We start from the raw sequence: 18188 nt of genomic DNA, 5'->3' as shown, positions 1-18188 counted from the left end.
CTGCTGAAGCCTACCTTGTAGGATTTTGAGCATAACCTTGCTAGTGTGTGAAATGAGTGCAATTGTAGGTTAGTTGGAGCATTCTTTGGCACTGCCCTTTGGGATTGGGATGTAAACTGATCTTTTCCAATCCTCTGGCCACTGCTGAGTTTTCCAAACTTGCTGGCATATTGAGTGTAGCACCTTAACAGTGTCATCTTTTAAGATTTTAAATAGTTCGACTGGAATGTCATCACCTCCACCGGCTTTGTTGTTAGCCATGCTTTCTAAGGCCCACTTGACTTCACTCTCCAGGGTGTCTGGCTCAAGGTCCGCAACCACAGTATCTGGGTTGTTCGGGACATCCAGATCTTTCTGGTATAATTCCTCTGTGTATTCTTGCCACCTCTTCTTGATATCTTCTGCTTCTGTGAGGTCCCTGCCATTTTTGTGCTTTATCATGTCCATCTTTGCACAAAATGTTCCTTTAATATCTCCAGTTTTCTTGAACAGATCTCTGGTTTTTCCCTTTCTATTCTTTTCCTCTATTTCTTTGCACTGTTCATTTAAGAAGGCCCTCTTGTCTCTCCTTGCTATTCTTTGGAAGTCTGCATTCCATTTTCTGTAACTTTCTCTATCTCCCCTGCATTTTGTTTCCCTTCTCTGCTGTTTGTAAGGCCTTGTTGGACAGCCAGTTTGCTTTCTTGCATTTCCTTTTCTTTGGGATGGTTTTTGTTGCTGCCTCCTGTACACTGTTATTGGCCTCCATCCATAGTTCTTCAGGCACCTTGTCCACCAAATTTAGTTCCTTAAATCTGTTCTTCACTTCCACTGTGTATTCATAAGGGATTTGGTTTAGATTATATCTGACTAGTCCAGTGATTTTTCCTACTTTTTTCAGTTTAAGCTTAAGTTTTGCTATAAGAAGCTGATGATCAGAGCCGCAATCAGCTCCAGGTCTTGCTTTTGCTAACTGTATAGAGCTTCTCCATCTTTGGCTGCAGAAAATATAATCAATCTGATTTTGCTATTGCCCATCTGGTGATGTCGATGTGTAGAGTCACCTCTTGTGTTGTTGGAAAAGAGTGTTTGTGATGACCAGTTTATTCTCTTGACAAAACTCTATTAGCCTTTGCCCTCCTTCGTTTTAAACTCCAAGGCCAAACTTACCTGTTGTTCCTTTTATCTTTTGACTCCCTACTTTAGCATTCCAATCCCCTATAATGACAAGAACATCTTTCTTTGGTGTCAGTTTTAGAAGGTGTTGTAAGTTTTCATAGAATTGCTGTTTCAGCCTCTTCAGCATTGGTGGTTGGTGTATAAACTTGGATTACTGTGATGTTGTATTGAAATCATTCTATCATTTTTGAGATTATATCCCAGTACAGCTTTTCCCACTTTTTGTTGACTATGAGGGCTACACCATTTCTTCTATGGGATTCTTGCCCACAATAATAGATATGATAATCATCTGTATTGAATCCACCATTCCCGTCCATTTTAGTTCACTGATGCCCAGGATGTCAATGTTTATTCTTGCCATCTCCTGTTTGATCACATCCAATTTACCAAGGTTCACAGATCTTACATTCCAGGTTCCTATGCAGTATTTTTCTTTGCAGCATTGGACTTTCCTTTTGCTTCCAGGTGTGTCTGCAGCTGAGCGTCCTTTCGGCTTTGGCCGAACCACTTCATTAGCTCTGGAGCTACTTGTACTTGTCCTCCACTCTTCCTCAATAGCATGTTGGACGCCTTCCGACCTGAGGGGCTCATCTTCCAGCATCATATCTTTTAGCCTTTTGTTTCTGTCCATGGGGTTTTCTGTCCACTCCAGATACTGGAGTGGCTTGCCAGTTTCTGCTCCAGGTGGATCATGTTTAGTCAGAACTCTGCACTATGAACTGTCCGTCTTGGGTGTCTCTGCATAGCATAGCCCATAGATTCTCTGAATTACTCAAGCCCCTTTGCCACGACAAGGCAGCAATCCATGAAGGAGACTTAGAACTCTAAAGACTTTAAATTCATTTCACATAGGAAAATGAGTAGTTCTCAGCACAAAAGAATTCCCAGTTGCCATTTTTCAGGAACTGTTGGTTTACATAGTTGTGCTCAGGCTGTCCCCTAGTGATAAAAGGATGAATGTACATGAGGAATTTCCCTACATACGGCAATTTATATACAAGTTAACAGATTAAATTTACAACACAGGATGACCCTTCACATGTGCTTTGGTCCAAGGCAATCAGTTGCCCTTCCTATAGAATCTGCAACAGATTCTAGACTCCTATCCTTATGTAGGTGAAGAAAACGTAGCTTACTTTTGCAGTTTAGGGGAAACCAGTGCACCAAATCCCTAAAATACATGCGGTCCAAAAGCGGTGTCCTCAAATAGTCAATATTATGGCAGGGAAATTGTTATTTCTGTTTCACTGCTGCCAGTTCTAGACCTCCTTGTTTTAGATGACTATATCTGGGGATCTACGTGGCACACCCCACCAAAGTTATACACACATCCACAATCACACATGCAACTTTAAGGCCACATTAAGAAAAACTGATTTCTGTAACTTGAGTCCCATTCTTAGGAGAAAAGTAGAATAAAAATTAAACAAATACACATAAAATAATTAAATAAAAGTATTTTAAAAATGTGTATATAGGTTTACTAATGATCGGGTATGAAGAAGCTATACAAGGAGCATGTGGAAGACCTCTCCCTGCCCTCAAATCTTGATCTAGCAAATTAAATGAGCCAATCCTCTTGATTTCTGAATTTGGTCAAGGCAGTAGGAAGCACGTCCCATTCATCTCTAGAGGAAATCACTACGGATATAAGATGGAGAACTGCCAGGTTTAGATTAGGGCAGAACCTCTCCAAACAGGGCAAACACACAAACTGAAAGCCAAAATAAAATATTCAGCAGGTACCAAACCACTCTCTAGCAAACAAGCAGAAGAATGTACATGTAAAGAATTAGAACAGCCTGTGTCCTAGTGGGTGGAATGTGCTGGATTGCTTTGCTTGTTATGGGGTTCTGAGAGGCTGAATTCAGCACAGAATACATCAGATAGACCTGATTGTAGCATAAGTAGTCTAGAGGGGTGGGGTAATCTAGAGTAGACGTAGTCTAGAGGGACGGGGTAAAAATTGAATAAATAAATAAAATAATTAGGTATTGTGGCATAATTAGGTATTCACAGTCCTATACAAAGCCTTCTGTGCACTCAAAAAGAAATGGTCACAATCTCCATGGGGGTGTGGAGAATACCAAGAAAAAAAACGAATTGTTAGATCTTTTAAATTATGTAATTTCCCTTCTCCAAGTACACTCCTACAGTTTAGAAAATTATCTCATTACCAAAATTTCACCAGGCATTTATTATGTCTTTTGAGCCTATCTTCTCAAGGTCTAGAAATCCTCTAAGGTCAAATGTGAATCAAGAAATTCTCACAATGGTGAGATATTGTACCTGTTCTAAATTCCCTGTTTGTAGTGTGTGATTACGGGATGTGCACACTGTAAGTACAAAAGAAAAGAAAAAAAAGGTGGTGCTTTACTTCTATTTCTCTACAAGTTTGTTTTCATCTTTTAAACTCCTGACCTAAAGAATTCTGTGCCATTCAGAAATTTGCAACCTTACTCTTGTTTAGTATTGGATCAACAATCAAGCCAAGAGAAACTGCTCCCTCTCTATCTGACATTGTTATTCCCACTGGAGGTGTGCATGTTTATGGGCTTGAATAAACGGCTTGCTAATTCTGTAAGGGCAAGTGATTTGCTACACATGACTACTTGAGTACTGTCCCACTCCGCCAAGATAAGCTACCCATGAACAGTTTTAAATGCAAAAACAAAAGAGCAAAGAGGTTCCGTTTCTTAAAACTTGTTTAATATCCATATTTTTGTCTGTTGGGCAAAGCCAAAACAGTCTGGCCTAGTTTCAAGTTACAAATCCATACACTTTTCCTCTTTCCGTTCAGAAAATGAACAGTGTGGCAAAATAATAATAATCATAAAAAAAGTTTTGTTACCCAAAATAAAACCCATTCCAGCAACAGCTTAAAAAAGGAAAATCGTCACATTCCAGAGTGATTTAACCTGCTGCAGTGATAAATGCCATGAAAAGGCAGAGGTTTTGCTCAGGCACAACTAATAGGGACTGAAACATCCCACAGCCACTATTTGCAGGGGATGCAGGGAACACATGACTAAAAGGCTGGGATTTTTTTTTTAAAAAACAAAATTAAATTAATCTCATTTGGGATAAAGTTCTCTATAGATGATTGAGAAGCAGTAGATGCCATTCAGAAATGATGATGAACTGGCCAATAAAAATTTTCACCTGTCCAAAGTGAAAATGTGGTTAACCCCTAAAGAGGGAAAGCAAACGGCACAGACGAGAGGCTGGAACATTTATACATACAATCAGCGTAGTGCCTTGGTTAGAGCTGCAGAAAAATAAGATGAACCCTATCCCAAAACGGCTGAGAAAAGGGGCCAAAGCTTATTGTGTCAAATAAGCAGTCAGTACCTGTCTTCTACCATGGCAGCCACACTTGTTCCTGCAACGTGCCACTTTAATATATGACTCCAAGCTGCAATTTGGGAAGGATCTGTGAGGAAACCCTGGCGTAAGCAAATACTAAAAGGAACACAAACATGTGCTGGCTTTCTTTTGAAGAAACGAGGCTGTGGTGTGTAGAGGAAGAAAAAACAAAGCAACTGCCTTTGTATTATCATACATGTCTAGAGGAAACTAACAACTTGATTGAGGAGAGACAGAGAGAGAGGAATGAACTCTACCAGATGCCTCTCCACCCATTCCTAGCACTAGATTCTTCCTACTTTCTCTACCTATCAGGTAGAGTCTAAACTGCAATTGCCCTACCAGCGGAAGATCTACAACTCATAAAAGTTACTCCCCTGATTCTGAGGCACAAGTTATCACACACTCATGGGGAGACTCCCACCATATCCCCCTCCCCCAAGAAAGGCTCAAGACACCTATTTAGGGAGGGATTTTTGAAGCCTCATGAGCCTTTTTACAGTGCCTTCAGATGTAATAAAGACATATATATCATATTTCTTCACTTTCTTTTGCAGACTCGTAATGCCATTTAAACAGAGCAGTGGGCTCACCAAATGGTACATTTAATCAGGTGACTGAGCCCCTGGGGAAGGAGAGGTGAGATACACACAAGCACGCACGCAATAAGAACCTAATACCTTGCCACCTGATCTGCAGAAATAGTTTGAGTTGTGCACGTAGAAATAAAACATAGAGCCTTTACTTCTCAGCTCTGCTCTGCACTCTTAGTCACTCTAGATCTCAATATGGCTTGGTCCCTCCTCATCTCGCTTCCTACCTCTGCATACTCTACTGCCTGTAGGAAGCAAAGGAGGCAGGACTGAGAGTTGTCAGTTATGTGTGAAGAACTGACGTCCTGACAAGGATGCCTACAGCACTGTTTAAATATTCCCAGAAATCATCATTTTGGCCACATGCAGGAGTAGCATTCTGCCACAAGTTTCAAGCAAATGGATTCTTTGGTTTAAACATTTTTTCCTAAAGGTGAAAAAAAGGTTTATTAAAGACTGTTAAAAAAACTGTTAACAAATAAAGGGATTTAAATACAGGAATGAAGATTAGAAACTGTGCCTGTTTCCTTTGGGGGACGGTGGTGGTTAATGTACAGTACAGAATGTATGAAATGAGAGGGGAGAAGAGAAGGTGTTTTAACTTGAGTGTTTTGCCAAAGCCAGCCATTTGTGTGTGTGTGTGTGTGTGTGTGTGTGTGTGTGTGTGTGTGTGTGTGTGTGTGTGTGTGTGTGTGTGTGTGTGTGTGTGTGTGTGTGTGTGTGTGTGTGTGTGTGTGTGTGTGTGTGTGTGTGTGTGTGTGTGTGTGTGTGTGTGTGTGTGTGTGTGTGTGTGTGTGTGTGTGTGTGTGTGTGTGTGTGTGTGTGTGTGTGTTAAAGAGAACACCACTGCCTGAATGAGACCCCAATGAATTGGTCAGAGAACCACACGAGGAGAGTATATTTTTTTTAAAAAAAGAAAAACACTTAAATTTATTGAGCAGAGGGTTGGGGGGAACAACCGTCAAGTGCCTGTCAAGAAGTAACTTTTCTTCTGAGAGGCTTGGGAAGGAGAGAAACTTAGGCTCACAGATGTTATGCAGCTTCCGCATTGCACTGTACTCTCCTCTCACAGAATATGAGGCCAGCTTACGAAGAAGGGGACTGCCACATCAACCTATTTAGTTTACCTTATAACCATAAAACCAATAAAAATGTTACTTTAAAACTGAAATTATTTGGGGGAACATGCTAATGTTGGTACAGTACTGTCAATGGAAAGGACACATGGCTCCCTTACAAAGGGCACAAGGGGCCTATAATACCCCAGTCCCTCAGTGAAATCTCACAGTGTTCAGCTCTGTGGTTTCTTCCACTTCCTTCCAATGAGATGTAGCCTAAATTTTATTTCAAAGAAAACAACATATTTTTAAAATATTGACAGTGGACTAAGTCCAGCCTCTTTACCCTGCTGCCAAGTCCTCATTTCTCCACACAAAGTGTGTGCACCCTGTGTCATGGAACCACTCCCTGGCTCCGTGATATTTGGAAGTTCACAGTACTTGGAACCATCTTTCCTCTCCGCTGCCTCGAGCGGTTAGTGCCTTTGCAGTTAACCAACCTCCTCTTCCGTGGCCACTTAGCTTGACTCAAGTAGCCATAGATCCTTGCCGAGAAGCGATTATGCCTTGCTCTATGGATGGGACAAGAACGCAAGAGAAAAACAAAGAACCTGATGCCGGTTTCTTGAGGCTGTTTTGTGGATTCCTTGCCAATCCCAAGGCTGCATCTCAAAACATGTCTGACTCTCTCGGTTTCTTTCTGCAGTTCCGGTTATATATATATTTTTGGCCTATTGTTCCTGCTCAGTTTGAAGAGCTGTTATTAGAAGATCCAGAGGTTGAGGCAATAGCAGCCCCAGCTGGGCTGCTTGTTGATACAGACTTGCGGATGTGAGGAAGCAAGTAGGGGTCACATGCCAACTGCTGGACATCTATCCGATCTTCCTTCCGGTATGCCAAGCAGCGCCTGATAAATGCCTGAAAGAAAATCACAGAAAAGGTGAAACTGACATGCAAAGTTGGAAGTGGTGTTTCTTTTCTGCATCATCAGCAGACACACAGCAGGTTTACTTTAAAATTTAAAAAGAAGTGACACCCAACACTGAAAAACACATTCAGCTTCCTGAATTTGCTCCTTCCTTGAATGACTGAAGAATGCTCTTCCCAGGCCAACCAAATCTTATCCCCAGCACCTACTGATATGCCCTTTTCACATGGAATGATAACAGCAGCAGCTGCAACTCTTCTTATCCTTTCCTTCTACTACCGTTATCTGCTCCCACCTTCAATCTGCACTAGAGAGCCATTCGCCTGAGACAGTGCAGAGCAGGGCAACAAAAGTAGGTGGACTATAGAACCATGGAGGAGAAGTGTGGGAAGGAATCATGAGTGTTTATTTGCCCACTTCAGTGGGGAATTTGAAGACCAACACCTGACAAAATAGCTGGCAACTGTACAGAGACTTCAATCCCATCTTTTGGATGGCCCTATTTGTCAGCCCTATTCCAACCTCTGGTGGCAGCTATTGTATACCATTTTCCTTGCCACTTTGTACACACAAGGGGCTGAGCAAGGCTGAGACAGTGTGGAAGAGTCTTCCTGCTGAAGTGACAAGACAACCTATATTGCTCTTCAAATTACAGAAAGTAGATGCTTCACACTGGTTGCCTGCTGAGGTATAGGGAGATCGGATTGGTGCTTGACTGGTCTTACTGCCAGAGTGTTCTTCCAGGTTGCACATGTTGAGGCATGGAGGGGAAAGGCCAAACAAAAATGGAGGCAATGTACAAAATTAAAGATAAAGGTTAGAATCTCTCCATTAGCCATGCCACCTGGCTCTAGCTGAAGGAAAGATGAAACTGCACAGATTACTACACCTACTGTTATTTGGCTCCTCAAGCTGTTCTATTAAAAATTATTTTACTGTGTATTGTGTACACTGCCCAGAGTGGTGTTTGCCACATATTGGGCAGTATAAAAACTTACACTGTTGTGGTCTCCTCCTCTCCTTTCTGTTCATCTCCTGTTATTCCCTTACCACTCAAACTGAACTAAATTCTGGAGTGATTAAGCTGTTCACCATCTATTTTACATGAGATTAGGATTAAGAACTCTGTAAATTCTGAATTTGAATTTTCAAGACCTCATGTTCTTTTAACCCTGAATGTTCTTTCTATGCCTTGTGAAGTTATTGTGGTTTTAACTGCTTATTTAATATATAACAATTATGTATTTTTAACTTCTGTACACCACTCAGAATAGTGCATGACACTAATAGGGCAGTTTATAAATAAACAAAAAAACAACAACAGTTTTTTTCGGGCTCTTTGGCTGTGTTCTGAAGGTTGTTCTTCCTAACATTTCGCCAGTCTCTATGGCTGGCATCTTCAGAGGATAGCACTCTGTCCTCTGAAGATGCCGGCCACAGAGACTGGCGAAACGTTAGGAAGAACAACATTCAGAACATGGCCAAAGAGCCCAAAAAACCCACAACAACCATTAGATCCCGGCCTTGAAAGCCTTCGCGAATACAAAAAAACAGGGTCACTCTGTAACTGGAAAAATTATTCATCTGAATTTATAGCACGTATGTTTTCCTTTCCAGACTACTTACTGCATTTTTCAGATTATCAGATGAAGGCAACAGCTTTAAAAATATTTTATAGAGATGAAATAATGTTTGTTGCTTTATACATTGAGGAAAGAAGGTTCCAGTGGTCTAGAAAGTAGGATTGGGGGGGATATGACCCCCACTGAACTCACAGGGGGGCACACCCCACTCCTATATCATACTGCCAAATTTGCTGCTATATTGTCAAATTTCAATATTATAGTAGGAGAAGCATCTTTGCAGTTCCACTTTTAGAACAGAGTGCATATAGAGTACACCCATTATTTTTAATCAGGACCATGCATCTGTGAACATGAATTGGCTCAGAAATTGGAGGAGTAAAGTGTTCCTGTTGTCGCACTGCTCAGATTCAGCAGCCAATCTGGCAGCAGTGGCCACAGAAACAGGGCAAGACACCCTGACCACTGAGAATTGTGGTTCAGGTGTCGATACACACTTTCCAGTTTCTTTGTCGCTTACCTTTGCCTCTGGCGTTACCACTGGCTTGGGAGGAAACTGCACCTCTGTAGCTTTAAGGATTGTGTTCTCCTGCAGAATATCCTGCTGAGACTGGTTGTGGCCAAAAGGCTGCAAAAGAAAACAGCAGCTTTGATAGCAAGCTGAAAACGTTTGGAAAGGGGAAAATGAGTGAGTGAAACATGTGTCAAGAAAAGGGCATATTGCAGAGTCACTCATCACCTTTAGAAGAGTGATGGTGATAATTGTCATGGGTGTGTGAATAAATCTGAAAATATTTATATGTGATTTTTGGAAGTTCTTTTAAAAGTCAGAAATCCTTTTCCAAAAGTCTGTTAAAAACTATGCCAACTTAGTTAGAGGAACATGTATTTTAAAATATTCAAGAGTGAATAACTAAGGATGGTTGAGAGAAGCCCACAAGACTGCAGCATGGAGGTTTTCTTCCCTATTCAGAGTCCACTAATTCCTCTAAAACTTTGCAGACCAGAATGAATTGTACTTTTAAAAGTTAAAACCAGGAAGCTGTAAACATTCTCAGAAATCTGAACTCATCTACCAAAGAATTCCCAAGAAGACTGAGAGTTCACTGCTAGAGCCTGACTGTCCTTCAACAGCTGAATGTCTTACCTTTCTGCCATAGAGACACTGATAGAAGATTACTCCCACTGACCAGACATCGACTTTATTTGAAATCTTTGGAGGTTCTTTTCCAACCACAAAACATTCAGGTGGCAGGTACCTGAAGGAAAGAAAAATTAATGGCTGTGCCCCAGATACATTAATTTATGTTATGTCTGACATCCTTCTTCAGCATTCCATGTCACATAGTAGAATTTATCCATGTACAAAGTTCTATATTGCAAAGTATGGCAGTCATTTATGATGTCTTCATGATAATGTTCATTATGTGCAATAATGCAGATGAACAGATTTATGTTGTACCATCAAGGGAAATGGAACTTTATGAGAGCTACAGAAGAAACATTAGGTTACTGTCTTGAGGACTGTACTAGAATAGATGGCTGAAATTCAGCCTTTCTTTTGTATATTGGGCAATGTCTCAGATTTCTTAAATATGCTCACTTTTTATATGCAGCAAGATGCCAAGATGTTCCCAGTTTCCTGGCCTATTTTTCAAAGAAAAGCGGAATAAACTGGTATCTTGTTGGACCCATGAACAGCTCATAACAGCAACCTAAATCATGTCAGGAAAACAGTTTCTAAAGAATGGGAGATCTCCAGGAAAAATTCCTAATCTGTAACTATTTGCACATAGTTATTAGAGCATAAAAACTGCCGCTACCTCCTCAAATCCCAGCAGAACATGACAGGATAAAATAATGGAATGAATCAATGGAAGGGGGAGGTAATTTGCAATCCTATGCCTATTTATTCAAAGATAAGATCTATTGGTTACAATGAGATTATCTCTCATGGAATGTAACTTCAGCCTCAGAAAAGAGGACACATTTTTTCATGAATGAAGCAAGAGCAAGTGGGACCTGAAACAAAACACTGTAGTACATCTTCAGCTCCTAACAGAGGGTTTAATCTAGCAAAACACACTAGAAGTTCTAAGGAGATCAAGCAAGCTCACTTTTTCTCCATCACACTTTCTTCTTCAACTGGTATACAACATTATGTGGCTCCTGGAGGTCAATGAGCATGATTAATCTACTGTGAGTGCTTTCTTGCTCCCTTTCTGATATTTTAAAAAAGATGTCACTTGCATAACTTGGATCCACCTGAGCATGTCGGTACCTCCCTCTTCTTGGTGGCCCCATTTTGGTTCCAACCTTTCTGGCAATCAGCCAGCTTTGCTACTAGGAGGATGAAAATCTTTGGCAGGATTCAGCTGAACTAATTTGATGAGACTTTGCTTTAGTGATGACTTAATTAGAATTAATGGACTATCAAGATGACAATCTATTTTTTTCTGATTTCTTGGCCATTAAAATGTGACTGATTTATTACTGAATTATAATTCATGATTTTTGCCTTGCCTGTTTGGTTTAAATAAAATATTATATAAAATATTTTACTTTCCATTACTTTAATCTTGACACATTTACAGAGTTTTCCTAAGACAAAAAGAATGAGAAATGGGGTTTATGGGGGCTTCTGATGAAGGGTTGCAAATTTTGCTTTTCCCAAATTAATTTGCTCTTCAGGTGTGTATGCTGTTATGGTTAATTTTAGTGTGTGCTCATTTATCTAGTTTAATTTAAAAAAAACCAAAACTGTTCACATAGAACAGTATGTCACCCTCTACAACCTAGGTCAGGCGGAGGACTGCCAGAGTAATTTATTTATGTATTCCTTCTTTGACATTTATGACTTGCCTTTCCACTAGTACTTAAGGCAGCTAGCAACAAGAAAATACAAGAAAGATACAGAATTGCAATAATCTATAATAACAGAAGAGGATATATGTCTGTCCATCAAGGCCATAACTCCAAGACTGTGGCACCTAAGTGTCCATAACCTGGCATGCATGCTAAGCAGGCGTGTGCATCAGTCAGCTGGTGGTAGATATCCTTAATCAGTGGGCAGGTTTGTCATCAATGTCTGCAGAAAGCTATCTGGCCTGATAAAATGATCATCTGGCCCACTCAGTCAAACCCATCTATTCTTCTCAGTACTGCTCCCATTTTAAAGCCACTTTTTACATGAAGGATGCCTTCATCTGTTCCTGACCTCTGCTTTAAGCGTTCTATGAATGAACAAAGTTCTCATTGTTATGGCTGAATTTAATTACTATTGGCATAGTTTCTAGATCTATGACATCATGGAATGTTTCCAGCACAAAAAATAGATCATGACACCTACCAGTAAGTACCAGCCCCTTGAGATGTCAGCTCCATGCCATCAACTGAGTTATAGCTGTCATCATCCATGATCTTTGAAAGGCCAAAGTCAGTGATTTTAATCTCACCACATGCAGTACCGTTTACCAAAAGGATGTTACCTGAAGGAGTGGAGGGGGGTGGGCATTAATGTAAATAAATCTCTTACATGTATGGTGGGTAAAATAGCAGATTGATCCAGTTAGAGATTTGCTGCACTTTTATTTTGGACCAATAATGACAAGACTAATGGCAAAGAAAACCTGATAATGCAACTGAGACTGTCTGGGCCCTATTCTTCAATAATAAGCATCCTAATGACTCTTTTCTCTGTTTCTGGTTGCCGTGTTTTTTTAGATAGAGCTCAGGAAAGGTCTCTCTAAATTAAGGGTGTCACAAGATAAAACAAGAGTTTACTGAAATAAAGTAAATGATGGTCTTTCCATAAGGGGCAACTCTAATGAATAATGTGGAAGTTTGAAGACCAGAAAGTCATCAAATCCAATTCACTGCTCTAAGACAACAATCTCCATTCATAAATGTTCTCTCGACCTACAGCACAATCTATTTCAGCTGTTAAGAAGAATGCTGGGAGCACAGTAGAAGAAACTGTGTTGTACCACATCAGACAAAGGACAAAGGACAATCTTGTCACAGGAATTAACATTTTTGTTTTTAAAAGGACTGCTAGTGATCTGTTTTTCAAACTACTTCTTCACTGTTAGTGAGATTATTATACCCTGGCCAGTACCATCACTGTGTGTGTAAATTTACAGAGAGGACCTCATTTGAAAAACTATCAACATAAAAATCTGAAAGGGAGCAAGATTACAAAATATTATGCGATTTTCATTGACAGAAAACACTGAAGAAGCAGGGACCTGCAGACGATATGGTGCCCTACCTCGTATCTCCCGTGCTTTTTTCTAGACTCTACTGTAGACATACCTGGCTTGAGGTCGTAGTGAATAATAGGTGGTTTGATTTCATTTAAATATTTTAATGCATTCACAATCTGCATGATTATAGACCGAGCTTCTTTCTCTGTCATTAATTTGTGCTGTTTCAGGTAGAAGTCCAGATCGTTCCCCTCACAGTATTCTAACACTGTACAAAATCTGAAAGAAGCAAATTCAAACATAATGCTTTACATTTTGCAAATGAGTATTGCAAGATCTGCTCTTCTTTCCTTAGTTATTTGTAACTGCAAACCAGGAGTTGGTTGTTAATGATATAGCAGTTTACTCTGTTAATGACAGTGAATGCAGGTTAGCTGCTTTAGAAAAGTCCACCCTTAACTTTTTCTCAAACTGTTTATATCAATCAAAAGGTTGATTAGAGACTGAACTAGGGAGCTTTCTGGATGATTAAAGATGCTTCGGTCATTTGCTCTAACCCAAGTTATTCCTTTTAAAATTTAAATCCTGATTTTCAGGACAAATCTGACCTGCAAGGCACAGAAATTATACACATTTAGAAAACAAAGCAACTTGAAAGAAATCAAGCATTTACAAGCCCTCTTTTCTTCTATTAGTTATAGGGCATATGTTTGGAATTCTCTAGAGACTATTATTGGTTCGCAATTGCTAAAGATGCCTTTTTGTTATGAAGCAGGGCACAAACTGAAGAACACTGAATACAGCTTAGTTTTCCATTAGTCCTGTCCACTGCACTTCTTACTTCCAACTACGTAAGACAATTAAGAGGTTGCAAATGTAATCTGATTCTTACCCCTTTCCTTCCCCTGCTATACAGAAATTCATTCCACAGTGAAATGTAATTGAAGAGTGATAGTTACAATTAGGATAATATAACTCATTTACATGATTTTTTCATTTTGAATCTCTGCCACAGCAAGGTCTTGTGTATGACCTATGTCCTCAATACCAAGATTTTCTCCCAGTGGGACTCCCCTCAACTTTCAGGCAACTTCATTACAAGCACTGAAGTATCCTGTTCTATAGCACAATTTTGAAATGGAGCAGCACTTACGAGTCAGTGTCCAGTGAGAAATAGTCATACAGCTTTACTATGCGAGGATGATCCAGCTCTTTATGAATTCTGTACTCCCTACATGCATGTCTGTAAGAACAAAACATGATGTTTTTATTTTAATTTCTATCTATTTTCTATTCATTCTCAACTTGGGTCAGTTTGCAACTGAAAAAGAAATGCCACATTTAACTTTCTGTTCTACGTCAGGCTGCATAACTGAACTGTAAAGCATTCAGAGACTGCTTTAAACACTATGGGGTGGTATACAAGCAGCACACTTTGCTTAGGGAACCTTAATGTGATCACCAAGATCAAGGCCTCCAAGAAAGTTCAGTCTTCCAAGGTTTTCATGGAAAGCTCAGGAGAAGGGCACTCAAAGGAAGGGCATTTCATGGTTGTGGCAACATTTCTCTACTGCCTTTGCAGTCCACACCTGAGCCAGTACCCTTTCAGCTGGAACCCAAGATGAGAAAAGAAAAGGGCAGAAGACAGACAGATTCTTTGCAGGGTGAAAAAGTAGACAAAATGCAATAAACTAAATAACACTTAATGTATGGAGAAAGCGAAGCCAGATAAAGAGGGAGGCAAAGAGTTCTGATCTGGATGAAGCTAGGAAGAGAGACTGGCAAAAGGGGACAGCAGGAATCCTTCTAACAGCAGTGTTTGAATCATGTGACTCCCTTCCTTTTTTCTGGGTGGTGAAAGGTTGAACCCCTTGCTATACAGATTTCCTCTTCTGTACCATCTGAAGCAACAGCATTGATTTAATATTTTGATTCAAATTTTGTTGCTGCTGTTTGTTCAGACCTAAGTGTCAGGAAATAAAATTTACACAAACATCTTCCTGACTTACGTTTTGATTCAGAGGTTGCAAGCTTTAACAAACAAACAAAAAAACCAAAACAAACACATGCCCTGCCACCTACATAGCCTTTGAACCAAGATTTAGAATTACTTACTTGTGGTAGTTCTCTTTCTTTTCATCCCTCCAGTTTTTATTTAACTGGTGGATTTTTACTGCTACATATCTCTGTTCTGTTAAATCAAATGCCTGAAAGAGAAGAAAAGCTAATCAGCTGTTCCAAAAGGCCATCAGAGATTACATTTATTCATTTAAAGTCAGCAAAGCCAAGGCCAACTTTGATTTTGGATGGGTGTTGCGAAAATTCTATCAAATATCACCAGAATGATACAAAATACTCAGAGCAAATGGCAAAAAAATAAATAAATAATAATAAACAATGACAGTGAAACATTTCGTTCCCTGGAACACAGAATTCCATTTATTTTCACAAACACCCCCAAGGGAATCAAGTTACTGTTGCAGAATATTTAGCAGGCAAATACTTAACATAAAAACTTTATTGGTGGGACAGTGGAAATATGTGTGTATGTGTGTTCTGTGTTGTCAAGTTTGAAACAAATTCCAGTTACCCTAATAGGGTTTTCAAGGTAAGTGAGATATTTAAGGAGTGGGTTTACCCCTTCCACTCTCCCCAGTCAGTATCCATGGCTGAGTGGGTATTTGAATCCTGTTCTCTAGAGTCCTAGTCCGTCACTCTATCCATTAAACTATACTATGTAGCAGTCACTGGGGTCTCCCCAGCAGCACCTATGCTCACAAACATCTTCTCTGACATCTTCCAAGATCTGCTGCTTCCTTTTTTTCCACTGTCATCTTCATTTGGGGCACAGGCACACTGCTAAGCAAAATGTTGTCTTTCAACTTGACATTTTTTAGTTTAGCAAAATACCTCTGGGCACTGAAGCATTCATAGAAAATTAGAAGATCAGGTGGTCTAGCAGTGACTTCCCTTAAAACATGACTTAATTTTCTAGTAAAAAATATTAAAATATTCTTAAAGGTCAAAAGGCTACAGCCTGGCAAACTTGGGCAACAGGGAGGCTTCCTCCCCAGAGGAAGGTGTGGCAGAGACCACAGCGGGGGAAAGGAAACCCCTAAGCTTCCTATAAAAGTACTGTCCCATTCAGTTCCCCTCACTTAACCAAGATGCAAATTCTCCTCAGCAGAGCTGCTTAGAATGCTAAAAGTGCCAGAAAGCATTTACATCATTTCATACATATGCAATTGCATAGCTAGTACCTGAGAATGAAAGTACAGTAGTACATAGCAAGTTTAAAAATAAGACAAGTTACTCAGCTGAGGTAAATGGATGTAACTGCCTTGTATCAACTCAAACCATTTCTCCCTTGTTCCCAGTAATTTCCTCTCAAACTAGTAAGTCTCTCTACAGCAGTGGTCCCCAACCTTGGGTAACCCAGGTATTGTTGGACTGTAACTCCCAGAAAACCTGGCCAGCACAGCTGGTGGTGAAGGATTCTGGGAATTGCAGTTCAAGAACACCTGGGTTACTGAACGGTTGGGAACCACTGCTTTGAAGGATCTAAGGGTTTCTCAGCACTATTTCACAAGACGACACTGGTTTCTGCACTGTTTCACAGCAAAGAATCGTATCATGATAAAAAACAGTAGAATGTTTATCCAACTTACCTTATATACCTCACTAAATCCTCCTCTGCCCAGGAGATGTAGCAATAAGTATCTGTCATTTAGTGTTGGGTGGTCTTTAAACCTGGAAAGGACAAGAGATATTATCCATACAACAGCTGCAATATCCTTGTTTTAACATCAGCTAAATTATTTAGGATGATAAACGTCTTTGCAAATGGGGTCTCTTTCTCTCTTTCTGCTTTGAGCCAAAATGGAGGACTAAACATCTAAAGATAACTATTTTTGCCTGCCTTGTCTCTTGATGCCAATGGTGCTCTTATGAGAGTAAACTACACTTCTGGGGCCCTTAATTACACCATACACTATAGCGTCATTTCTAATAACTCAGTTGGTCAAACAGTTTTGATTTTTTTGTGATTGAAACACAAGTAATTCTTTCAAGGTGTTTTGCACCATAAGCACATGTCTGCCTAGTTCTCTCATCATCCACAACACCAGCTCCCTTAATGTCATACAGTACATATGTAGGAACCACAGCAGAACATGCACTGAAATCATACCTGCAGCACAAGGGCAAGAACTAGAAAGAGCTATGATTTGATCATCTAAAACAGTGCAGGAGACAAACAACAAAAGGGGAGCAGAACCCAGGGGATCCAGTGGATCACTAGCTGGCAAGAGTGCTAGATGAAATAATGCTAAAAGGGAATGGGCCAATTTGTTCCAAACTTCAATATACATTGCAAGAGTAGGTAAAAAGCACACTGCATGTATGGATGACATATCAAATATAAATGTAGGGTGCAAACTCCTTTTTTGTGCTTTTGTTACCCACTGATGGCACTATATTAGCAATGAAATAGCAGCAAAATACCATCAGGAGTTAGACAGGCATATACATTATTTTTAGGTGTAGCTATATTGCCTCGAAGCATTTTGAAAAGCATATTTGACAGATAAATGCATACTGTGCCCTCTTAACACAGCACCTTCACAATTTTTTCAAAGTAGTATTTTGTCCATTTGTCATGTCGTCTCTAAGCTAAAATATGTATTTAATACTTGGACTAACTTACTAAGCTTAGACTTTGCACTGTTCCTTTCCTCAGTACTTACTGTGAATTATCTTCATTGTGTATCCTTTTCAATTCCCTGATGTGCAGATTTCTAACCCTTTCTAACCGCTCCAGTTCTGCCTGGATCTCTGCTTCTTCCTGCATTAAGTGAAAAACCAATTTAGGTTAGATTTTGCTTTAAATTAACCCAAGAAGTCTGCCAGGCAATGAAACATAAAACACTACTTAGTTGCAACATAGTTTCCTTTATTAGACAAAAAGATAGAGAAAAATGCTCAAACGCATGTTGTAACACAAGGAATAATCAACTAAACTGTAACACTACTTTCTAATATATGTGTTACAGTACTGTGTTAATCTCCTTTTCATATATGAATAAGGAAATGCTGTTTTGATATTGCTTCATTTTCACTCTTTCAAAATTGTCTAAGTCACTGTCCAACAGAAAAGTTATATTTATTGTACTTGTTTAACTGTATAAGAAAAAGAAATTATAAAAATATTAAAAGAAAAAACAGCATCAAATTACTACAACATTTGCCACAAATTTAAGACAGCCAACACTGATTATGTGAAATCAAGCCATAAA

The 18188-nt window shown here is 39.7% G+C and overlaps 1 protein-coding gene across 6 annotated transcripts in view; it reads right to left on the bottom strand.

Moving 5' to 3' along the window:
• Positions 1–3848: 3848 nt before the first annotated feature.
• The window catches only part of TLK2 (tousled like kinase 2), a 45484-nt gene continuing 31144 nt past the window's right edge, over positions 3849–18188 (bottom strand). For all 6 annotated transcript variants that reach the window (XM_020811693.3, XM_020811692.3, XM_020811694.3 and 3 more), the window contains 9 exons: positions 17640–17737; positions 16563–16644; positions 15010–15101; positions 14048–14137; positions 13004–13173; positions 12039–12177; positions 9837–9948; positions 9210–9317; positions 3849–7096 (listed from right to left, as the gene is read on the bottom strand). In XM_020811693.3, coding sequence (XP_020667352.2) covers positions 6923–7096; positions 9210–9317; positions 9837–9948; positions 12039–12177; positions 13004–13173; positions 14048–14137; positions 15010–15101; positions 16563–16644; positions 17640–17737 — 1065 coding nt within the window. In that variant the 3' untranslated portion in view covers positions 3849–6922. The remainder of the gene's footprint in view (positions 7097–9209; positions 9318–9836; positions 9949–12038; positions 12178–13003; positions 13174–14047; positions 14138–15009; positions 15102–16562; positions 16645–17639; positions 17738–18188) is intronic.

Source organism: Pogona vitticeps, chromosome 6, assembly GCF_051106095.1.
Source record: "Pogona vitticeps strain Pit_001003342236 chromosome 6, PviZW2.1, whole genome shotgun sequence".
In the NCBI taxonomy this organism is placed as follows: Eukaryota; Metazoa; Chordata; class Lepidosauria; order Squamata; family Agamidae; genus Pogona; species Pogona vitticeps.
This window is presented reverse-complemented; position numbering and strand designations above follow the sequence as displayed.